The 25937-nt window shown below is 42.8% G+C and overlaps 1 protein-coding gene across 7 annotated transcripts in view; it reads left to right on the top strand.

Moving 5' to 3' along the window:
* The window catches only part of FGF9 (fibroblast growth factor 9), a 215321-nt gene that overhangs the window by 161640 nt on the left and 27744 nt on the right, over positions 1-25937 (top strand). For 6 of the 7 annotated variants that reach the window (XM_079774113.1, XM_079774111.1, XM_079774110.1 and 3 more), the window contains one exon: positions 3934-4037. In XM_079774113.1, coding sequence (XP_079630239.1) covers positions 3934-4037 — 104 coding nt within the window. Of the gene's footprint in view, positions 1-3933; positions 4038-22132; positions 23065-25937 lie in introns of those variants that run through there. The other variant, XM_079774109.1, reaches the window with a different exon arrangement.

Consider the following 25937-nt stretch of genomic DNA (forward strand, 5'->3'; position numbering starts at 1 on the left):
GTCCCGAGGGCAATGGAAACTAAAGAGAAAATAAACAAATGGGACTACATCAAAATAAAAAGCTTTTGCACAGCAAAAGAAACCATCAACAAAACAACAAGAAAGCCCACTACATGGGAGAACATATTTGCCAATATTATCACCGATAAGAGTTTAATCTCCAACATCTACAGGGAACTCATACAACTTAACAAAAGGAAGATAAATGATCCAATCAAAAAATGGAAAAACGGACCTAAATAGATACTTTTCAAAAGAAGACAAAAGGAAGGCCAAGAAACATATGAAAACATGCTCAAAGTCACTAATTATCCGAGAGATGCAATTCAAAACTACAATGCGGTACCATCTCACACCTGTCAGAATGACTATCATCAACAAATCAACAAACGACAAGTGCTGGTGAGGATGCGGAGAAAAAGGAACCCTCGTGCACTGCTGGTGGGAATGCAGATTGGTGCAGCCGCTGTGGAGAACAGTATGGAGTTTCCTCCAAAAACTAAAAATGGAACTCCCATTTGACCCAGTGATCCCACTTCTAGGAATATATCACAAGAAGCCAGAAACATTGATCAGAAAGGATATATGCACCCCTATGTTCATAGCAGCACAATTCACCATAGCTAAGATTTGGAAACAGCCTAAGTGCCCATCAGCAGATGAGTCAATTAGAAAACTCTGGTACATCTACACAGTGGAATACTACGCTGCTGTAAAAAAGAAGGAATTCCTACCATTTGCAACAGCATGGATGGAACTGGAGAGCATTATGCTAAGTGAAATAAGTCAGTCAGAGAAAGATAAATATCACAAGATCTCACTCATCTATGGGAAATAATGAACAACACAAACGAATGATGAAAAACAGATCCAGAGACAGGGAAGCATCGATCAAACTGTCAAACCTCAGAGGGAAGGTAGAGGAGGGTGGGGGTAAGGGGAAGAGATCAACCAAAGGACTTCGATGCATGCATATAAGCCTAACCAGTGGACACAGACAATAGGGGCGTGAGGGCATAAGTGGGGCAGGGGTGCGGTTTGGGAAGGTAATGGGGGGATGAGGACAAATAAGTAATACCTTAATCAATAAAGAAATTAAAAAGATAAATAAATTTAGTCCATTTAAAAAAAATAGAAATAGAATGATGAAAGAATAATGGAAGAAAAAATAAAAATAAAGTAACAAATAAAAAAGTAAATATAGAAAAAAGTAAGACAACAAAGTAATAATAAAATAAAATAAAGTAAAATAAAAATAAATATTAAAAAGTGAAGTGCCGTTTCTTTCTGCTGAGTTTTAATGCCCCATGGGGGCTGATTTCAGATCCTACTCTTTGTACTGTCTGCCACTTCTCAGTTCCCTGTTAAATTATTGAAGTTCTAAGCAGTCCACTGCTCCTCTGTTTGTGTCTGTCTCCACAGCCTTGACTGCCAGCAGGCGGGATCCATCTTCCCACTTAGCCTGTCTGCTCACTTTCAATCTTAATCTCTCAAGTGGCTCTTTCTGACAGGGCTATAGTTGGGGAGGTTGCCTTATGGTGTTCCGGGACTGAATGGCCTCTCTTCAGGCCAGTCCAGGGCTCTCAGGGACTCTTTAAATTTTTTTTTTTTTGGTATCCTTTGTAACACTCAGGGTGTAGTCTGGGTGTGGCTGTATTGGTTGCCTGGAGACTGCAGGGAGGGGCTATCTCTTCAGGAGAAAATGGCTGCCCAGGTCCCACTAGTCAGGTTATGTCTCAGTGCCAGACTCCCAGCCACCTCTCCCCAAGCTGCTCCTCTCTCCAGACTCCACACATCTGCACCTCGGCCACGGGTGAGTGTTTGTATTTGAAAGGTCCTATGAACTGGGTTTAGCAAATAAAGACCAAAGAGGGGAAAGAGCTGCGCCTCTGGGAGCCCCTCTCCTCCTGGCACAGCATGGCTTGGGCAGTTGTTCAGGCTGCCCTCTCCTGGCTGTGGGCTTAGATCTAGAATTTCCTGTCACCCCAGCCCTGTGGACTTCGTTTCCACAGTGAGATGTTCTGCCTGTCCCAAGGGACACAGCATTGGTGCTGTGTGGCTTCCATCTGACCCTCTGGGCTCGGAGGTCTCACAGTTCTCTCCAGCCCAGAGCCCTGATTTTACTCTTCTCCAGGCGTCCTCTGCCCTTCCCGGCTGCGAATTGTCTCACCAGCTGTGTCTGCTTTGCCAATTCGGGGTGGGTGTTATTCGATTTAGTTGCTCCTTCTATCTGCTCCAGGACAAGGCTCGGGACACGTCTGCCTATTCTGCCGCCATTTTGTCTCCTGCATGTATTTTGTTTTAAAATTAAATTTATTGGGGTGATGTTGGTTAATAGCTTTCTATAACTTTTAGCTGTACAATTTATAATAAGGTCATCCATATACTCCACTGTGTACTCCCACCCAAAGTCTTATCTCCCTTCATCACTATGTATTTGTCATGTCTTCTTTGTGGTTTTTTAAAAATATATATTTTTGATTTCAGAGAGGAAAGGAGAGGGAGAAAGAGATAGAAACATCAATGATGAGAAAGAATCATTGATTGGCTGCCTCCTGCATGCCCCACACTAGGGACTGAGCCTGCAACTGGACATGACCTCCTGGTTCATAGGTGATTGCTCAACCACTGAGCCACATTACCAGGCTGTCATGTCTTCTTTTCATAGTAGCACAGTCTGTTTTGTGAGAGCTGAAAAATTAATTATTTAAAAATTCATATAATTTCTTTTTATCAGTCACATGAGACTAACTATAGGCCAATGTTATTCTAAGATGTAAGTAAATTTTTCAATAGTTGAAGATTTTTTAGAAAACAACCCAATATGTGGTATACATGAATGCAAGGTTTTTACAAAGTCTAGTACTTTATCACAAAACTCAGAGGCCTGATGCACCAAAATTCATGCAAAGGGGCTCAGCCCTCGCAGCCATGGCGGCTTTCCTCGGCCCTCGCAGCCCCGGCTTAATCCGAAAGGACATCCGGAAGGTGGTTCGGCTGTCTGGTCTAATTAGCATATTACGCTTTTATTATTATAAATTGAGAACATGGTTAAGCATGAGTAATATTAGCATTGTCCCAAATGTCCTGTTGGGTAATCATATTAAAACAACAATATAGTTAGAGACTTTGAAGCTGTTGTTGAATAGCCATAAAATCCTGGATTTATGCCCATTGTAAGTATTGTTATTCTTAGTGAGGTAAGTATGCAGAAAGAAGGAAATAAAAGGTAATTATGTTGATTTGTTTTTGGGATATAATACTCCATGACTATTTAAAATCAAGAATATTTTTGGAATCTGCATTTTTTTCAGAATATTGTGTTATCTTAATTGCTTAAGTATCCCTTATGAGGCTTAGATAACTATAGCAATAATAGATACTTTGTTTAAGCAAAAATATTTGAGATAGGAGTAGGCTATTTTATTGTCCCAGATGGAGATCTCTATACAGTAGAGAGGGGATAGCGTTCTGTATAAACAAATCAACTTAGCACCTCATACTCTTTATTTTGAGGCACATAAGACCATTCTCTGAATAGAATTTTTTCTGATCTATGCCCATACACAAATGTATAATTTCACATTTATCAACTGGGAGTAAAACTGGATATTTTTTCTCTCCAATTATATTCTTTTAGGTTAATTAGAATATGTACACTAGTTATGTCCTATCACTTCTCAGCATATCTATGTACATACTAGCTTTTTATTTTTAAAATGTTATGTGTCACGTTGATAAGTATTTTTGTATCATTATTATAAAAGTCAATTCTTTTCGGCAGTGGTTCTAAAAGACACTTTCTTAATGAGTGTGAGATTATCCCAGTTGGGAGCTAACCTCAGTCCTCTTTGAAACTTCTAGTGATGCTGAGACTCAGGGCAGTGCTCTGTGCTCTGACCTGCCCTTCACCTTCTGCCTATTGTCTTGTAGGCATTCTGGAATTTATCAGTATAGCCGTGGGCCTTGTCAGCATTCGAGGCGTGGACAGTGGACTCTACCTCGGCATGAATGAGAAGGGGGAGCTGTACGGATCAGTAAGTACTGTGAGAGACTTCACAGCCTTTATGTCTCACACTGGCTTGAATGCACTTTCTCTAGGTTGTAATAGCCTAGAGCCGTGGTCGGCAAACTGTGGCTCGCGAGCCACATGCGGCTCTTTGACCTCTTGAGTGTGGCTCTTCCACAAAATACCACGGCCTGGGCGAGTCTATTTTGAAGAAGTGGCGTTAGAAGAAGTTTAAGTTTAAAAAATTTGGCTCTCAAAAGAAATTTCAATCGTTGTACTGTTGATATTTGGCTCTGTTGACTAATGAGTTTGCCCACCACTGGCCTAGAGAAAACCGAGTCTGTTGGGAAGGAGAGTGTGAGCTCTTACACTTTTTTGGGGCAAATCGTATTGTTTTTATTAATAGGTATATCATCCCTGGGTCTTCAGTAGACCAAAGTTTCTAAGAAATGTTTTATCATATGCCAAACCATTTTCATATCAAATACATAAATAATGTGGATTTAAGTCAGTCACAGTTGAACTCAATATAATGCTTTTTGTGTGTAGGATACAATCTGACCTTCATTGGATGGCAGACACTATGGTTTGTCACGATGATCTCCAAACTTTTCAAATCATGTACCACCACCAAAAATGTTTTTGCGTATGGATTTCAATAATGCATGTTAAATTATTTCAAAACTAGAGGCCTGATGCATGAAATTCGTGCAAGGGGCTCAGCGCTGGCAGCTGCGGTGGCTGCTCCTACTTCGTCCAGAAGGTCGTCTGGAAGGTGGTTTGGCTGTCCGGTCTAATTATCATATTACGCTTTTATTATTATAGATTGTATATATAAAATATAGTTTATAGGTGTTAGTTTATAAAACATGAATTAAGGTAAACATTTTTCAAGGATGCGGTGACTGAGTCAACACAAATAGAGGCTGGACTATTTGCCCCCTGCTCTGGGGACCGACCACCTTGCATACCCCGTCAGAGCCCCTTCCCCTTGGAGAGATGACTCATCTTTCAGATGAAATGGCTGTGTGACAGCGCCTGCGGTTTGCTGTTTGACAAGGAGCAGATGGAACTTTGTGTTCAGCACAGGAGCCTCCCGTTTGTTGTCTGGGCTCAGCCTTGTCTCTCCTGGATTCTTTGGGTGGCCTCCTCTCCTCTCATTCAGCTGCCCTCCTGCCTGTGTGGCTCCCTCTGTAGCACAGACTGGGGACAGAGCGAGGGCTCAGTGAACACCAGGGACAGGAGTATCTGAAAAGGTGGCCAGAGGCAGAAAGTTGGAGAATCCCATTTTAGCAGGTTTTCTGTGACTTCCAACTGCTTTGTTTAGAGCTTTTGGAGCCGCTGAGCAGGGCTAAGAGTGGACTTCTCACCTCCACTACCCCACGGCCATAGGACTAGTTGACAATCCTTATCACAGCAAAGGGGTCAATCCCAGAAAAGCAAAAAAAAAAAAAAAAAAAAAAAAAAGCTCTTCCTTCTGTGTTTGAGAAATGCATACCTTCTCCTGTGTGTCTCCAGGCTTGGAGGAAAGTGTGACAAGGAACACATTTCCATACAGTGTTTCCTTTGTGGAAAAGTATCTTAAATGGCTTCTGTGCATTCTACCTCTCTCATCTCCAGTTCATTCGCACCAGGAATGGGAGAATTACCTCCAAAACCCAGAGATGAATGTTCTTCTCAGCTCAGACCCCTTCCAATGCTTGCCTTTAAAGGCCATGCCCACATTCTTTAGTGATACCATCAATATTATCACAAACACTATGCCAGTCCCATCTCTTGCCCTCTTTCCCCATGTATTTTGGGTTTTCCACTTACTGTTCTAATTTGTATGTGTGGTTAAATTAACTCCTTTCTCTGGCATGTCTTTCTCTTCTCCGCTCTACCTGATGAAGCTGCATTCTTTCTTTAAGATTCAATGAAAATATTGCCTCTTTTACAAAACCTTCACTACACCTCTAACTTGAACCCCAGTTATTCTGGTTAGCAGTTCTGGTGTTTTCCTGTGGGCCCCTGTACCACTGTTTATATTTCCATGGCCACTCAAGTACAGTATGATATCCAGTGTAGTTAATTGTATTTCTGTATTCCCTAATGTTGCCTAACACATAGCTCTGGCCCTTGTACATGATAAGGTGCTCAATATATGAATATTGGATTGAAATGAATAAAACATTGTGATTCTTTTTATGCTTCATTAAACATACAGGTGTGGACCTCATTGTATGACTAGTGTGTACTTAGTACTCTGCTGGAAGGAAGAATTGCTATCTTCCATTGCCATGCTGGATCAGAGGTGATAATGTGTCCAGCCCCAGGGGGATATAGCTGAGCCTGGAGACAAAGAAAGTGTAGTGATGGGAGCTCGGGAACAGAAATCAGGAGACCGGGGCTCTTACTCTGTCTGCCACTGGCGAGGTGCTGGCCCTCCCTCTCATATAAAACAAAAAGCATGACTTCGCTGTTTGGAACGGCTCTTCCTACTCTGCATCTCAAGAGCTTATGGTTTGGCTTTTTCAGATCCACTCATGAGTCTTGTCTGTCTGACCTGTGATGTTCTCTGTGCACATGAAATGTGTGTGCAGTGAGCTCTTTCCCCTCCTGCACACAGAGCTGGGAGGAAAACTCCCTGGGCAGCCAGGTTGCTTTGTCCATGGTCTGTATCTGATGCAGGGAAAGGCTAGAGAGAGGGTGACAGCACTGCTTCTCTATGGCCAGGGACCACATTGTCCATTGGCCTTGTGGTCATCACACTTGGGAATGAGAAATGACCCAAATAGCTCACTTCATTGTGATAAGATTCAGAGAAGGAAAGGAAAGAAACAGGCAAATGATTCTACATTAAACTAAAAATTGCGAAGTTGTGTAAGCTCAGTTAACTAAAGTGGAGTTTTTATTTCTAAATATCGAGGAAACTTTGAAAAGATTGATCGCATTATTAAAGAAGGTAAAGAGATTTGGAAAAATAGCAGACACTTGTATAAAGTAAATGAATGTGTAAATGTAGCAGAAATTAATTTAAAATGTATTTTGGAAATTGGGATTGTTTCTCTTTTTATCTATGTAGTTCTTTTGTTTTCAAGTTTATGGGAATGGATTTAAAAGGTCAGAAGTGAATGGGATGATATTGCTTCAGAATAATGTACATCTAGGATTCTGGTTTCCTATTAGAATGTGGAAGTAGGAAAAAGTATATTGCTGTGTATCATGGTGTGCGGTTTGAGGAAACCTGAATAATTCTAGTTCTGAGGTGGAATTAGATTATTTTATCATATGTTAATCATTCATTCACTCATTTGCTAATTTATTCACAAACATTTATACCTATTATGTTCTAAGTGCATAACACTGCAACAAATATCTTAAAACCTGATAGGATTATAAGTAGTTAAGTGCAATGTGAAATGCACAATATTAGAGAAATGCCAGGAGTGTCTTGGGTGCCCAGAAGAGTATTTGGGGAAATTGAGTAGTTACATTTAAACTGGATCTTGAGGGATGAATAGGAGTCTCAGAAAAGGACTGACAGACAATTTAGGGCACATAAGCCTTCAACTGTAAAAATTAGAATATCCTGTCTCGGTGAAGTTTAGAGAGGATGTTAGATTTCTCTCTCTCTCTCTCTCTCTCTCTCTCTCTCTCTCTCTCTCTCTTACACACACACACACACACACACACACACACACACACACACACACTCATACTTGGCCAGAAGATTAAAGTATTAGAGTATGTTTACATTTGCCACTTTTGTTCTTATCAAAGAGACTATAAGTAAGGCTCAAATAGTTATTTTTAGTGTCTTACCCCAAATTATCTGAATGTTCTCAAGATACTTGACTGTGATAAATATCTCATTAAAAAAGAACTCTAGGAAAAATTAATTTCCTTAAAAAAGCTTGCGTTTAATGAAAAATATTTGATGTTTTCATTTAAAAAAAGGTAGCACAATTACTAAAATTGTGATGATATAGGAAATACAGCATGGACTCTGCAAAAGTGATATAAAAGGACAACACAGATTCCTGGTTTGTATCCCTTTTATAGCACTTACTTCATTCTGTCCAGAATTTTAATTCCTTCGTCTTTCCCACTGGACTATGTTTTTTGGAGTCAGATTCTCTGTATCTATAATCTTTCTGTTTCTTGAAGGCTCAGCGGTGCACATATGTGCGGTTGGCACCTGGTGTCATGACCCAACTACTCATCCTGTCACAGCCCTCACACACAGAGTCTTGCTGTATTTGAATTTCATGTGTTGATACATGACCTAGTGTGTGATTGTCCACTTATAGAGTCCAGTTTTTCCATAGGAGTTGTCTTATTTAACTATTAAAACTGAAAGCAAAAGAAGTTGAGTGACTTGCTCAAAGCCCAGAATTCATAGGTGGTACAGTGGGGACTTAAGGTAATTCTTGAAAGGACCTGGCCACCATCCTGACAGAGATGCTTGTAAAGTGAGTGTTTACTAGAGGATTTGGTGGTTATATTTCCAGAGATGCAGTTGGGCCCTGTTTATGTGAATTCACGTAATCAAAAACTGAGGTTTGGTGGATTTGCCACGTGTATAGTCTTAGAGAAAAGTAAACCCATTATTTGGGGTGGCTGTCTTTACTGAGTAGAGAGAGGTACATGAGCCACCAGCTACTAGAGGGGTGTTTTCACAATGTGGGGAGTGGCAAGGGGCCCTGGAGAGCCACCTGTCCTAGATTGAAGAACTGTATCCACCCCTTTAAGAGGAAAATAACTGGGAGGCCAGACCATGTCATCTGGTCTGCACTGATGTTCTGTCTATGTTATTTCCTCTTCCTGTTAGCCCTGGAAGTAACTTTAAGCACAACTGCACTCTTGGATGGCAGTATCTGGTAATACGAGGCCATCTGGAAGGTCTAGAATAGCCTTAAAATGATCCCTTAATTTTTTCATGAAATGAGAAGACAAAGTGAAAATGTTCTTGTAGAAAACTTGTGGCCCCCAGGATAGGTCCATTGTCGTCCTGGGATCTGCAGATGCCAGTTTTGAAAACATTGTGGTGGTGGGAAGTCCTAGCAAGGAGGGTTTGTGGTGTGCTGGAGGTGGCAGCTTGACCCTGGAGGTTTTGGGGAGGCATTGTTTCCATTAGGTGCTCTGCTGTGGCAATTGTGAGAGAAATTTGAACAGCAGAATAAGCTCTGTGTTTATGAATCAGGACACCATAACACATAACACATAGCATGTACCACCAGACAGCAACTTGTCATGGTGTGTGTTATTTCAGATGAGTTTGATGGTAGACGTCCAGGTATGCCCTTTACGTAGAGTCTCCAAAGAATGTAATTCATATAAAGGAAGTGGAAAGGGTCATTTGTCTGCTTGAGAGCAGTCATGCTCAGGAAACATTGGTTTTAAACACAGATTTTGGGTGACAGAGCATTGCCTTCTACTGCATATGTTTTCAAAGGATCAATTAATCTTTGATGATAAAGAGGGCAGGACCTCAGAAGAATATCTTCTACCATATTATTTGATTTTTTTTCATACAGTGTTCTTATTTTAGAGATGAGGAGAGTGACAGTGTAGTGGCTAGTGACTTAGTCAAGGTCACCCAGATAGTAAGTGACAAATTATGATTTGAACTTGGGTGAATTAGTAAACCAGGTCCAACATATACGTATAAGAGTGGGCATCCAGCCGAAACTGGTTTGGCTCAGTGGATAGCGCGTCGGCCTGTGGACTGAAAGGTTCCAGGTTCGATTCCGGTCAAGGGCATGTACCTTGGTTGCGGGCACATCCCCAGTGGGGGGTGTGCAGGAGGAAGCTGATCGATGTTTCTCTCTCATCGATGTTTCTAACTATCTCTCTCTCTTCCTCTCTGTAAAAAAATCAATAAAATATATTTTAAAAAAAAGAGTGGGCATCCATTTTTGGGAATAACATTTTTTTTAACCAGAATTAATCACATATTATAACAGAATTTTAGTATTTCCTTCACAGATAATATTTGGAACAATTTTTTTTCTTTCTAGTAGCCTAGTTTTTATTGAGTGGTTCATTTACTGGTCCTTAGCATCTCTACTGTTGGCCATTAGTTAGTTGAAGTCATCTTTTAAATAATGTACTTATTATTTAATTTTAGTTAAGTTTATGTTGTTTAGCAGGGTAGCTACATTTACTGATTGTCTGAGGCGTGTTTAAAATGTCCAGGTCTGTAATGGCCAAAGTCATAGGGCACAGGTCTGTAGATCTTACAGGCTCTGCAAAGGATTTAGTTTTAATAGCTAACGGCTCTGTAGATGGCTATCATCCCCTTTCATGGTAGGGGTATGTGCTGAGCACCAGGTAACATGCTCAGGGATGGTCTTTCTTCAGGCTCAGGAATTCCCAAGCAGAATCTTCCTCCTGATGGGCACAGCTCTACACGTGATCCTAACTCTTCTTTCTTCCTGCCCTTGGTGTAGTCATTTTCCCTGTTCCACACTGCTGTATGCTCAGAAGTCCCCGTCTGAGTGGTCTGATGAGGAGAGCTGAGAGAATGGTTTTGGGAAGCCCCAAGTCAGGCACTATGAAAGCTGTTTCTTGCAGTGGGAGTTCTTGATTCAGTGGAAGAACTTCCTCTGGACAGTTCTTCACTGTTCCTAATAGAATTCCATTTCATAAGGTGTGAATTCTGCGAAGGTAGGGTTGTGGTCACTTCAGTTTCCCATGGAAACTAAACCATGTCTTGTATGAACTTAAACCATGTATTGCATGCAGTTAGCACTTAATAAATATTGAATGTGTCACTGTATTGTAAGTGGGCTTCCAGATTACCTATTTCTTGTTTTATGTAAAAAGAGGACCAGGCAGATTGTGGCTTACAAACACCTAGTTTACGAATAGGTATTTGAGGCTAGAAGAGGAGACCAGAGTGGTTCCTGATCATTTTTTATATAAGGCTCCCTTTTTGAAAAAAAGTGGCAGGAAGTCCCACATAATAGTACTTGTAAATGTCTTTTGATTGAAAAAATACCTTATGACAAAAACTCCTGAGAATTAATTAATGTTTTTACGTGAATTGGTTACAGAACAGGCCAGACATACATTTGGAAAGAGCAGCATGTCTGTGAGGTGATATTTCCTTTATAAAGTTTACTGACTCTGCAGACCCCTGGTTTTCTACCCTGAGCCTTGCTGCACCCATGACATCGAGTGAATTTCTAAGTTGAGATATGAGGACTACCAGCAGAAAATGACATTGGAGAAAACGAGCCTTGACTCCCTGCCTCTGCCCCTTTTGATCTTCTGCACTCCAGAGCTCCTGGGACCATTTTCTGTTACCTACCTTCACCTCACCTCTTAGGGTGCTGCTTTTCTCAGAACAGACTGTAGATCACACAGAGCCTGCACTTGCTCCTCAGCTCAGCCTGTTTCATGGGTCTTTAGTTGCAGAGCTTCCTGCTTCTCTCAGGGAGACCTATCTCCTGTTCCTCCCATTAATGCTATTGGGAGCCTGATCAAGAACCAGGAGATGCTCTGTCACTCATTCACGGTCCATTTACATAACCATGTGCTTGTTCACTCACTTGAACACCCAGTCTTTACTTCACTCACACACTCAGTCACTATTCCATTCACACATCCAGTCACTCATTCAGTCACTCTTCCATTCACTCACTTGCACACTCATGCTTGCTTGCTTTCACAAAGTCCACAAGCATTATTGATATCACCTCTTACTATCATGTGCCGGGTGCTAGAAATACAGTTAATTCTCATTATTTGTAGATTGCATATTTGCCAATTTATTTACTTGCTAAAATTTGCTCGTAATCCTAAAATTATTCCTCGTGGCACTTCTGTGGACACTTGCAAACATGCACAGAGAAGCAAGAAATGAGTCGCCTTGTAGCCGCCTGATGGGTACCCTCCCAGCTGAGGTCCATCAAGGCAACCTCTGCCTTCTTGTTCCAGCTCTCACTGTAAGAAGGTGTCCTTTTCAGGACCTAGTTAGTGCCACATTTTTGACATTTGTGTGTTTGATGGTGATTTTGTGTTTTAAAATGCCGCCAAGCATTGCATTGAGTGCTGTCTGGTGTTCCTGAAAGCAAGGAGGCTGTGATGTGTCTTATCGGGCAGATGCACGTGTTAGACAAGCTTCGTTCAGGCACAGGTTACAGTGCTATTGGCTGTGAGTTTATTGTTACTGAATCAACAACATTTAACTTAAACAGAAACACACATAAAATAGGGTTATATATTGATTATTGAACAAAAATGTTATGCTGAGAGGCTGGCAGGAACCTAACCCTGTGTTTCCCTCAGGAACAAGTGGTTTGGTATTCTATAATTCTGTGTTCATGGCTACTCTGTAGAACAGAACTACCATGATAACATAAATGACTGTACCTACAAATGCAAATGGCACCTCCTCATGTGGGTGATCCTAGAACTGATTCAAGAAGAACTTGCAACTTTGTTGGGATGTTAGGTAGGCAAACCAAAAATTATAATTTGGTATAATAAAAATTGTAATAGAATTATTACATAAAAAAGAGGCTTGGAGAAGGGAGATAAGTTCTGGGGGTGGGAGAGAATGTCCGGATTATTCACAGAGGAGATATGGGAAAACAGGTAGGTATTCTCGGAGAGAAGGCAGCTGTGCTGCAGGGTTTGGGAACACGGGTTGCTAGATGTCTCCTGAATATGTTGTCTTTACTTCTGCTCCCCTTCTACGGTCCTATCTCTGCTTCTCTTTTCCCAGCTTCTGCTGGAGGCTACACTGCTCACATTGGGAGGGTACCCCCTTGTCACTGTCATTTGCCATCAAGGATGGTGCTGCTAAGTTGCTCTATATCCTGGCTTGGGAGGTGCCCTTGAGCCCCAGTGGAGGCAAGTGGGATTAACTGACCTGGGGCAGTTTTTGCAGCAGTCTGGCCACCTCATCCCAATCTCCCACAATGCCAGGGACTGACTTATACTTGTGCAAAAATCTCTCATCATCTGTTGACCTGCTGGCCTCAGCAGCATCCCAACAGGTGCTGGGAAAAGCATCGGCATTCCTAACATGCCTGCCACAGATGGCTCTCCTAAGGACGAAAAGGTTAAAGCATTAAGTGGGAGAGACACACACAGAGCTATCTTACTTTGCCCTCTCTGTAAATGCTTCAAATCCTGACAGAAGTTGATCCCCTCCTTTCTTAATCTCTTTTTGTGTGTGTGTGCTGTTGTAATTCTTCATTGAAATCCAATGTGATTTGCCTTTCATTTGTGATGAAGTGCTCAAAGCTCAATGAAGTATTCCAAGAACAGACTTGCAAAGGTCATTCCAAAGACACCCCTGTCCCTGTGGAGTATCCTATGTTTGCCTTGATGTACCATGGAGTGATTTTTTTGCCTATTCACCTGACACATTGCACTGTATAGTCTCACATAGTTGCTGTTCACTCTCAGCTCTAGGTTTCTTTCTATTCTCCTGGTCCTTTCCTTTCCTTCCATTCCTTCCCTTCATTCCTTTTTCCCTCCCTCCCTCCCTCCCTCCCTCCCTCCCTCCCTCCCTCCCTCCCTCCCTCCTCCCTCCCTCCCTCCCTCCCTCCCTCCTTTCAACCATCTGTTTTCCATATGAATTACTATTTCAGATATTTTTCTCTTGGCTTTTATTGTGTCTCTCCCCCCTCCCCGCTTCCTCTATCCTTAAAGTTGATTTTCAGTTTGCTTTGTTTTGATGGAGTGGTCAAGCCCATACTTGCATTCTGAACTGGTTGAACTTGGAGTTAAAGCATAGACTTGTGGGAACACAAGACTCAAAATCCTATCTCTGTTGCCCACTAGCTGCACAGATTTGGGTAGTCTAGGAGAAGGCTGATGAAGCCACATGGCACTGTTGTCCTAAGGATAGAAGAAGAGGTGGTGTCTATAAAGCAATAGCATGGTTCTTGGTTCACTATGGCTGCTCAGTGTTTCCCCCTAAGTTCTTGTACTTCCCATTAAGTTGTTTGAGCATCTTTATAACCATTACTTGGAACTCTATACCTGATAAATTGCTTGCCTCCATTTTATTTAGCTCTTTTTCTGGAGAGTCTTACTTTTCTTTAATTTGGGGGTTGTTTCTTTGTCTCCCCATTTTAGCTGTATCTTTGTGGATTTTATTTTTATTTCTTTGTATTAGATAGCACTGCTATGCCTCTCAGTTTCTGTGGGATGGCCTTATATGATGTGTCTTGTGGGGCCCAATTGTGCAGTCTCCTTGTTCTCCTGAGTTGGATACTCTAGGAATGTCCCTTGTGTGGGCCTTTTTGTTATAATTGGGTCTTGATTGCTGTTGGCCCATTCGTGGGTGGGATTGACTCTCAGATTGGCTGGCTGAGGCTCAGTCTAACTATGGCATGCAAGCTGTTGTGCAGGTGCAATCTCGAGGTGTCTTGTTGGGCTCAGTAGCACAATCTTCCACTTGACCCGTGCTCCAGAAATGTTTCTTGTGGGTTAGGTGCACCCCCTATTTAGTTGTGTTATGATGAATGCTGTTGGCCCTTTTGTGGGTGCAGTTATCCCTTCAGGTTGGGTGGCTATGAGGGTAAACTTTGATCGTCATGTGTGAGATGTTGTGTAGGGGCTGCCCCTTGAGGTGGAGTTGTTTCCAGCAGGGTCTGGTGCCTGCCAGATTCTTCCTTTGGGTGTGTTTGTGTGGGTGGTTGGGTCAAGCTCTGGTGAGGTCTGAAGCTCACCACTAGGTATGTTGGTTCTGGGTTCATTTGGATGCAGTTCAGGTACAGGTCACTGTCAGACATTGTATATAACCGGTTTTGGGCGACCTGTCTGGAGCTTACACATTATTCAGTGTTTGTGTCTGCATAAACTGGACCTGGGTGTCTGTGGGAGGGGCCAGTCTGTGTACTCGGTTCTGCTTCCTGGAGCTCAGCTCTGAGCTGGGGTGAGATCAATAAAGCTGGGCCCAGGCTTGGTAGGTTGGGGCAACCAGGTCAGAAAGACAGGGTTAGTGGGTCCTCTAGTTTGGGGCAGTGTGGTCTGGCATTCAACAGGGAGAATGTGGCACCTACTCTAGAACCATACCATTCACACTCTGTGTAGTCTCCAACTCTGTCTTCCCCAGGAGGGTACCACAGGTTCAGGTTGGATGTAGCCAGCTGACCTCACTGCAGGAGCAAGCTCAGTAGGACAGTATAGGTTCACTGGGACTTGGGCAAACAAATTAAGAAAGCCTTCTTTTGAGGGTGGCACCAGCTGTGCCATGAAGCTCTGTAGCCCCACCTGCTCAAGCCCTTCACTGGATCCTCTGAGGTAAATGCACTCTGAATGTCCCAGCTCTGAGCAGACCCTCCTTCCCCCTCAAAACTGAGCCTAGCAGGATGGGACCAGCTGGGCTTTTGAAAACATATCAAGTCAGTCTTACTTGGTGGTCTTGCTGGCTCTGCAGCCACGCCTTCCGAGATTCCAACTGATCTGCATTCCAAAACTCGGGGCTCCTGTTTGCTCCTAGTTATGCTCCTTGCTCCCTTCCTCCCTGAAGGACTTGGAGGAACAGATCAAGGCAACCCTCTCCTGGGGTTGGTACCGGCTCTTGGGAGGCGAGATAGCTATGTACCTTCTAGCTTTGCAGCACATTGCCAGAGACCCTGACAGAGAGCTCCGAAGGGTCATGACAGATGCCCCAATTCTTAGTTGCTCCCCTTTCCCCCTGCAGATACGAGCTTAGCAGGATGGGGCCAGCAGGATTTGGGGGTGGAAATCAAATCTGCCCTTTAACTGGGATGATGTGGGCCTTTGGTTCTTGGGAGGGGAGCTAGCTGCTTACCTTCTCCTAGCTTGGCAGTGCCCTGCCTGGTGTGAAACTCCCAGGGAATCGTGCCAAATGTCCCAGTTCTGAGTTGCACGCTTTATTACCCATGTGGAACTGTGCTTGGCAGGCTAGCGCCAGCAATATTTGGGACTGTAACTCAAGGCAGCTCTTTGTTAGGGTGGCACAAGGCTGTGGCTGGGGGTGCAAGAGCATGCCTCCCCCTAGCTCCACAGCTACCCTATGCCCGAGTCCCTGACAAGGGAGTCTTGCATTGGGGATGGCATCTGCCTAACCCATGGTAGGGGGGAAGATGAGCCCTTGTTCCAAAACCACTTAATGCAATGATCATCTGAGAATCTGTCTATAGTTTCTCCCGGAAAATAGCGTACCTCAGGTCCCTGTTGTGCTCAGCCCTGTGATAGGACACCTGAGGGCGGTATGGGATGTTGACTTAGGACTGGGACCTCAGTAGCCTACCTTCCAGGTCTCCAAAGCTGTGCTACCCAGATCTTCTCTTTATGTCTTCCTTATGCCTTAAGTCTCCTTCCCTCTGCTGGTGCCCCAAGTGAATGCCCAGGAGTGAGCCTCTGTGCATTGGCCCTTTAGGCAAACACCTTGGATTCTAGCAGACTCCCTCCTCTTTTTGGCAGACAAAACCTGGCAGCTTATTTTTGTTGCCACATTCTATGCAGGATCTTCTTCCTGGTCCTGATGCTCCGGTTTGGGGGTCCTGACATGTGGATGAGACCCCACTTTCCTAATGGGTACTTTTGTAGCCATGATATTTCTCTGGCTTCTCAGCCACTGTCCCTTAGTGCAGGGGCCAGCCCTCTCTGCTTCGCTGCCCTTCTTACAAGTCTCTGTGTAGCTTCTTTTTTCAATTCTTGGATATAATACTCCTATTCAGGTGTACTTCCATTGTTTATTCAGGTTGATTGCTCTAAATTTTAGCTGTAAATTGGATTGACGTGGGGAGGAGGTGTGTGTTGCTTTTACCTAGTCTGCAGCCATGTTGGAATCCCTGACATACTACTCTTATCAGGTAATTTTCTATGTTAAGAAATGTTACAGAGGGGTTTCAAGATGGTGGCAGAGTAGGTAGGTCTTTCTTGCACCTCCTCCCAGAACGAAATTGGAAATAAAACGAAATTGGAGAATATTCACCTTGCATTACCAATTGAAGACTGGCTGAAGAGGTGACTTTTATTTATTTATTTTATTTTAAAATACATTTTATTGACTTTTACAGAGAGGAAGGGAGAGGGATAGAGAGTGAGAAACATGGATGAGAGAGAAACATCCATCAGCTGCCTTCTGCACGCCCCCTACTGGGGATCGAGCCTGCAACCAAGATACATGCCTTGACCAGAATTGAACCCAGGACCCTTTAGTCCGCAGGCCGACACTCTACCCACTGAGCCAAACGGGTGAGGGCGAAGAGGCGACTTTTAAAAAGGAAGGGCACCTTGAGACTGGTAGGAAGGGCAGGGCCATAGAGGGCTGGCTCAGTGCCACCAGGTGGCAGGTAGAGGGAGGGGAGGAATATGTGGGGGTATTTTCCATGAGAGGAGAGAGGCCCAGACCCCAGGCTGGGTTTCCCAGCCTAGAGCATCAGTGGCCCATGTCACATCCAGCCATGAAAGGTGACAGGGCTTCTACCCTGGGAGAGAAGGAGCCAGCTGGAAATAAAGCCACATAAAACAAAAAAAGCAAAAACCAGAGCAACAGATTTGTATTTTTTGCAGCCAATAACCCAAGGCTTCAGTGGAGGGAGGACAGTGTGCACTGGAGTTGCCTGAGGAAAGGCTAGGGTGGGAGGCATTGGGGAAGATGTGGAAGTGCAACCACCCGGGAGAGCTGTGCTTGGTCATCCCCCCACATAGCACAGCAGCCATTTTCCTTGAGAAGTGCAAGCCCCTACCAGTAGCAACAGCCGGGGAAAGGGCAAATACCCTGCCCTCGGGGACACAGTTCACTCCACCCTGCACCTTGACCCCTGATAATGAGGCAGCAGCAGAGCTTCCACACTTTCCATACTTTCCTATGGGTATGGAAAGTCTCAGGGGCCTTAGTGACTAGCTTTGAGGTGGGACTAGTTTCCTGACTGTCCTGGAAACCTGACTGGTGATTCTTCTTCATGGGAGAGCTGATAGAAACTCTGAGCTTATAGCAGACCCCACTGGACTGTATACGAGGGGCTCTGCCCCGTCCAGGTCAGGGAAATATTCTGGGACAGACTCAGACGTGTAGCTCTGGGATGGAGGGAACACACCTGTCATCTTCCCTGAAATCTAAATGGCACCTCCTCCTCATGGGAGACCCAGAAGTGACATCCTCCCAATTCCATCAAAATACTTTTCAGAAACATCTTTTTCAGTGACTAAGTTTGGCAGCTGGGACAGGTAGAGGTGGATGGAGGTGGATCCCAAGATGCCTTGGGACATTTGCTGACCCCTCTGTAGGCCTTATGCTGCTAACAACCTGCTTAAGAGTGCAGCTTGGCCACTCTTGCATGCAGCCAAGCCTTACGGGGGCAACCACAAACTACGGTATGAATTGTGTGAAGCTTTGAACTGGTTGCTGAGAGGCAAATATATACAACTCTGACAGTGTTGCATTATTTTCATTGCTTTGTTATTATTTTTGTCTCACTTTTCTTTCATATCTCTTATTTTTCTCTTTCCTTTTCTTACTCTATATTTTTCCTTTCTCCTTTCCTTTTTTTCTTATTAGTTAATTTCTTTTTTTCTTTATAACATTTTCCTTCCTCTTTTCTTTTATACCATTTTACTTTTCCTATTCCATATTCTTATTTTCTCTCTCCCTTTCTTTCCTTTCATATTCTTTTTTCTTTACTTTTTTTCTTCTCATACTTTTCTTTTATTCTAGTTTGCTCTTTCCTAAATCTCATTTCTTTTGTGGTTGTTTTTATTGTTGTTGTAGGAGGTCTGTCATAAGTTTTTGTTGTGTTTCTTGTTTTGTTCCATAAGCACCTGCACAACAGAAAGCACAATGTGGTTAGAGTCGAGCTTTCACAGTCACCCAGCCAGTGGGGATATATACCTATAAGTGGGACAACAACAATATAGACCCAATTACAACAAGAGAGCCCAATAACCCACACAAGGTGACATTCCTAGACTACCCATCTAAGGAGACTGCACCAATGGGTCCTACAGGACATTTACTACATAAGGCCACCACACAAAGATTGGGAGGCATAGCAGTTCTATCTAATGCATAGCAACAAATACAAAGAGATACCAAAATGGGGAGACAAAGAAACAATCTTCAAATGAAAGAAAAGGAGGAAGCTCCAGAAAAAAATAAATGATATGGAGGCAAGCGATTTATCAAATATGAAGTTCAAAGTAATGGTTATAAGGATGCTCAAGGAACTTAGTGAGAATTACCAGGAACTTACTGAGAACTACAACAGCATGGGAGAAGAAATAGAAATGATAAACAAGAACCAGTCAGAAATGAAGAATACCATATCTGACATCATGAATACACTGGAAAGAATTAAAAATAGATTGAATGAAGTAGAGGATCGAATCAGTAATTTGGAAAACAAGGTAGAAAAAACATCCAATTAGAGTAGTGAAAAAAGAATTAAAGAGTAGAAGGATAGTTTAAGGGAACTCTGAGACAAATGAAACATAAAAACATCCGCATCAGAGGGGTGCCAAAAGGAGAAGAAAGCAAGCAATGGATAGAGAGCTTGTTGGAAGATATAATGACAGAAAACTTCCCTACCCTGATGAAGGAAAAGGTCACACAAGTACAGGCAGCACAGGGAGTCACAATTAAGGTGAACCCAAAGAAACCTACACCAAGACATATCATAATTAAATAGTTAAATGTTGAAGACATAGCGAGATTCTTTTTTTTTAAGAATATTTAAAAAAATAAATCTTTATTGTTCAGATTATTACAGTTGTTCCTCTTTTTTCCCCCATAGCTCCCCTCCACCCGGTTCTCCTCCCCAACCCACTTACCCCCCTACCACTGTCCTTGTCCATAGTTGTATGATTTTTGTCCAGTCTCTTCCCGTACCCCCACACCCCCTTCCCCCTGAGAATTGTCAGCCCACTCCCTTACTATGCCCATGATTCTATTATATTCACCAGTTTATTCTGTTTATTGGGTTTTTTTATTCACTTGATTTTTAGATTCACTTGTTGATAGATATGTATTTGTTGTCACTTTGCCCATGATTCTATTATATTCACCAGTTTATTCTGTTTATTGGGTTTTTTTATTCACTTGATTTTTAGATTCACTTGTTGATAGATATGTATTTGTTGTCACTTTGTTCATAATTTTTATTTTTACCTTTTTCTTCTTCTTCCTCTTCTTAAAGAATACCCTTCAGCATTTCATATAATACTGGTTTGGTGGTAATGAACTCCTTTAGGTTTTTCTTATCTGTGAAGCTCTTTATCTTCCCTTCAATTCTGAATGATAGCTTTGCTGGGTAGAGTAATCTTGGCTGTAGGTTCTTGCTATTCATCACTTTGAATATTTCTTGCCACTCCCGTCTGGCCTGCATAGTTTCTGTTGAGAAATCAGCTGACAGTTGTATGGGTACTCCCTTGTGGGTAACTAACTGTTTTTCTCTTGCTGCATTTAAGATTCTCTCTTTGTCTTTTGCCCTTGGCATTTTAATTATGATGTGTCTTGGTGTGGTCCTCTTTGGATTCCTCATGTTTGGGGTTCTGTGCGCTTCCTGAACTTGTAAGTCTATTTCTTTCACCAGTAGGGGAATTTTTCTGTCATTATTTCTTCAAATAGGTTTTCAGTATCTTGCTCTCTCTCTTCTGGCACCCCTATAATTCGGATGTTGGTATGCTTGAAGTTGTCCCAGAGGCTCCTTACACTATCTGCATATTTTTGGATTCTTTTTGCTTTTTCAGAGAAGTGTTTTTTGCTTCTTTGTATTTCAAATCTTTGACTTGATTCTTGGGATCCTCTAGTCTGCTGTTGGATCTCTGTATATTATTCTTCATTTCAGTCAGTGCATGCTTATTTTCCAGTTGGTCCTTTTTCATACCTTGAGGGTCTCACTAAATTTCTCGGAGGTTTCGAGAAGATTCTTGAGTAACCTTATAACCATGGTTTTGAACTCTATATCTAGTAATTTGCTTTCCTCCATTTCTTTCATTTGTGATCTGTTTCTTTGTCTCTGCATTTTGACTGCTTCCCTGAGTTGATAGAGTGGCTTTGTGTGCTAGGTGTCCTATAGGGCCCAGTGGCTCAGCCTCCCCAGTTACCTGAGGTGGACACTATTGGTGCACCCCTTTGTGAGCTGTGTGCACACTCTTGTTGTAGTTACGCCTTGATTGTTGTTGGCATCACTGGGAGGAATTGACCTCCAGGCCAATTGGATGTGAGGACCAGTTGTGTCTACAATGGGAGAACTTCTGTGCTGGAGACACCCTTATGGGGCAAGACTTGCTTCAGTGGGGCTTTTGTGCTCACTGAGTCTGTCCCCTGAGTTTGTTTCTTATGGATGTGAAGAGTTGTAATCTGGATGGTCTCACTCTGACCACTGGGTACACTGGCTCTTGGATCTCCAAGGAGGTGGAAAGTCAGCCACTGCCTGAGGCCATCCAGCAGGAGCTACAGAGAGATCTGCACATTCCTCCTCTTTGTTTGGGGTTTGGAGGTTCCCAAATGATGCCCAGCTGTGAAGCAATGCAAGCTGCTGTTGAGACCTTCTTTTGGAAGCTCTGGGGCTCTCTGACCCAGCTTCAGTTTTTTTAGGTTTTAGATTGCAAAATGCCAGGCCATTCATATGCAAAAGCCTCTGTGCACAGCTTGGGTGGGGTTGTAAATTGGGTGGGGCGGAGTCTCAGGGAATCACCAGGGCAGAGCAAACAGCAATGGCTGCCCATCAGCCCTGCCCCCAAAGAGGTCCCTGGGTCTCTGTATCCTGTGGCACCATGTAGGAATAATGATCGCTGCAAGCACCTCTGAGAAAAAGCTGTCCTCGTGTTCTGGCCCAGTGCCAGACAGTCCAGTTTTCCCCATATAAGTCTGAGTCCCCAGAGTCTCGCCCAGCACTGGAGTTCAGAGCAGTCGGGTACTTGTATCTCCCTCCCGATTGAAAAAGACAACAGCATACCCAGTTCCCAGCCTGTTTCTACGCGCGCCTCTGTACCTCTGCACTTCCGCACCTCCGCACCTCCTCCCAGTCTCAGTGTGCTTTTCTCTTTCCTTCTAGTTGTATAACTTCCACTCAGCCAGCCTTCCCGTGGTTCTGGATGATATTCGTTTTGTCTTTTAGTTGTAGTTTTTATGTGATTGTGCGAGGCAGCAAGTTCAGGTGTTTACCTATGCCACCATCTTGTTTCCTCCTCTATCCTTAGAATCTTCGACAAAGAGAGATTCTTAAGGGCAGCAAGAGAGAGAGAGAGAAAGATACCTACAAAGGAGTCCCATTACACTGTCAGAAGATTTCTCAACAGAAACATTTCAGGCCAAAGGAATTGGCATGAAGTATTCAGTCATGAAAGGCAAGAACCTGAAACAAGACTACTTATCCAGCAAGGCTATAATTTAAAATTAAAGGTGAAATAAAGAGCTTTCAAGACAAAAAGAGGCTAAAAGAGTATATTTCCACAAAAATAGCATTGCCAGCATTGTTAAAGGGACTGCTTTAAGAAGAAGGAAAATTGAGAGAGAGAGAGAGGAATATAGGTATAAAGAATAAAATGGCAAAAATAAGTACTTATCATAAATGTAAATGGACTGAATGCTCCAATCAAAAGACATAGAATAGTTGAATGGATAAGAAAACATGACCCATATATTTGCTGTGCATAAGAGAGCAACCTCAGAACAAAAGATTCACAAAGACTGGAAATAAAGGGATGGGAAAAAATGTTTCATATAAATGGGAATGAAAATAAGCTGGTGTATCAATATTCATATCTGACAGACTTTAAAACAAAGGCCATAAGAGAGAAAAGAAGGTGACTACATAATACTAAAGGGATTGATCTAACAAGAAAATATCACCCTTGTAAAAATATATGCACCCAACATAGGAGCAGCTAAATATACTTTAAAAACTCTTGGTGGACTTTAAGGGATAGATCCATAGCAATACAGGCATAATATGGGAATTTGACACCCCACTGACACCAACGGGTAGATCTTCCAGACAGAAAAACTCAACAAGGAGACCGTGACATTAAACAATACATTAGATCAGATGAATTTAATTGGTATTTACAGAAAATTTCATCCCAAAGCAGCACAATACATATTTTTCTCAAGTGCACATGGGACATTCTCAAAGTAGACCACATGTTGGAATACCAAATATGACTTAAAAAATTCAAGAATATTGAAATCATTTTAAGGATCTTCTTGGTTCCGAATGGCATAAAACTAGAAATCAACTACAATAAAAACGCTAAAGAACATTCAAACAGAAGGAGGCTAAATAGCATGTTATTAAACAATGAATGGGTCACCAATGAGATCAAGAAAGAAATAAAAAATTACCTGAATACAAATGAAAATTAACATACAAGTAGCTAAAATCTATGGGATACAGTGAAAGCAGTGCTGAGAGGGAATATCATAGCATTGCAGGCTTACCTCAAGAAATAAGAAAAAGCTCAAGTAAACAATCTAACCCTACAATTCAAAAAATTGAAAAGCGCACAATAAGAAAAGCCTAGAGTTAGTAGAAGGATGAAAATAATACAGATCAGAATGGAAATAAATGACGTAGAGACTAAAAAACAAACAAAAACAAAAACACACAAAAAAGCACTGAAACCAAGAGCTGGATCTTTGAAAAAGATAAACAAGATTGATAAACCTTTCACCACAGTTATCACAAAAGAGAGAGGACCCAAATAAATAAAGTCAGAAATGAAAGAAGCCGAGTAACAACAGACATCACAGAAATACAAAGCATTGTAAGACTATACTATGATAAACAATGCCAACAAATAGGACAACCTGGGGAAAATGGACAAATTCCTAGAAGCATACAGTCATCCTAAACTCAGGAAGAATCAGAAAACCTGAATAGGTCTATAACAACTAATGAAATTTAAGCAGTAATACAAAAACTCCCATCAAACAAAAGTCCTGAACTGAGTGGCTTCTAAGGAAAGTTTTAGTAAACATTCAAAGAAGAACTAACATCTCTCCTCAATCTATTCCAAAAAATTCAAGAGAAAGGAAGACTTCCAGGGTCTTTTTGCTAGGCCAGAATTATTATCCTGATTCCAAAACCAGATAAAGGCATAACAAAGAAAGAAAACTATAGGACACTATTCCAGATGAACATAGATGCTAAGCCCTGAACACAATATTAGCAAATCAGATCCAGCTGTATATTTAAAACATCATACACCATGACCAAGTGGGATTCTGAGGATGCAAGACTGGTACAATATTAGCAGATCAATAAATGTGACATCACATAAACAAATTAAAGACAAAAATCACATGATCATATCAACAGGTGCAGAAAAAGCATTTGACAAAATCCAACACCCATTTTTGATAAAAACTCTCAGCAAAGTGGGAATAGAGGGATCATATCCCAACATAATAGAGGCCTTATATCACAAATCTACACCCAACACCCTGCTCAATGGGCAAAAACTAAAATTGTTTCCCTTAAGGAGTAAGACAGGCATGACTGCTTTCATTAACTTTCTTCAACATAATGTTGGAAGGCCTAACCACAGTGATCAGACAAGAAGAAGAAATGGCATTCAAACTGGAAAAAAAGGAAGTAGAACTGTAATTACTTACAGATGATGTGATATTGTATATAGAAAACTCTAAAGACTTCACCAAAAAACTGCTAGATTTAGTAAATGAATTTGGCAGAGCAGCATTATACAAAATCAACATGTAGAAATTGATGGCATTTTCATACACCAACTAGAGGCCCAGTGCACAAATTCGTGCACGGGTGGGGTCCAGCCAGCTGGCCCCAATCGGGGCGGATTTGGGCTGGGCCTGTCAGGAGATGGCCTGTCAGGTGGATTTGGGATGGTGGGAGGTTGGCCGGCTGGCCTGCTCTGATCATGGCCAGGCTGGCTGGGGGAAGAGGCCGCGGGAGATTGGCTGGTGGGCCCCACCCCCGATTGCAGTTGGGGGACAAATTGGGGGTGGGGCTGGCCATGGGGAGGGGCTGTGGGCAGTGGGCCAGCAATCCCCGCCCCTGAGTGGTGTGGGGGTGCCGATTGTGGGCCAATGGCCTGGGGGAGGGGCTGTGGGTGGTTGGCTGGCTGACCCTGCCCCAAATCGGGGTGGGGAGGCTGATTTGGGGTGGGGCCGGGCAGGGGAAGGGGCTGCAGGAGATTGGCTGGCTGGCCCTGCCCCCTATTGGGGTGGTGGTGGGGTGATCAGGGGCAGGGCTGGCCAGGGGGAGGGCCTGCAGGAGGTTTTCTGGCCAGCCCCGCCCCCTCTTGGGGTATGGGGTGCGATCAGGGTGAAGCAGCCAGGAAAGGGGCTGCAGGAGGTTGGCCACCTAGCCACGCCCCCATTGCGCCGGTCAGGGAGAAGGGTTGCGGGCCTATGTGGTGGGGTGTGCTAATCGGGGGTGGGGTCGGCCAGGAGGAAGATAGGGGGTGTTTGGCCGGCCAGCCCTGCTCTTGAATGGGGGTGGGAGAGTCTGATCAGGGATGGGGGGAGGGGCTTCAAGGTTCGCTGGCCAGCCCCACCCCCTGATTGGGCCAGTTCGCTGGCCATAGTGGGCTTCATAGCAACTGGTCATTAAGATTGTTATGGCTGTTATGGTCACTGGCTTTTTATATATATAGATAATAAACTCTCAGAAAGAGAAACAAAAATAATCCCATTTGCCATTACAATAAAGTCATAGGATACCTGGAAATAAACTTAACCAAGGATGTTAAAGATCTGTACTCAGAAGACTATAGGACATTAAGAAAGGAAATAGAGGGAGATATAAACAAGTGGAAGCATATAATAGGTGTATTGGTTAATAATGCGGATTTTGTAATCAAAGAAAACACAATAATTTTAAGAGAAACATCAAAAGTACTTTATTCAAAGTAATGTCCATCGCTAGCTACACATTTCCCCCATCTTTCAGGTAATTTGTGGATACCATCCCAATAGAACTTTTCTTGTTTTGAGGCAAACCATTCAGAGACCCAATTTCCACTTCTT

This window comes from Cnephaeus nilssonii, assembly GCF_951640355.1.
Source record: "Cnephaeus nilssonii genome assembly, chromosome: 6".
Taxonomy (NCBI): domain Eukaryota; kingdom Metazoa; phylum Chordata; class Mammalia; order Chiroptera; family Vespertilionidae; genus Cnephaeus; species Cnephaeus nilssonii.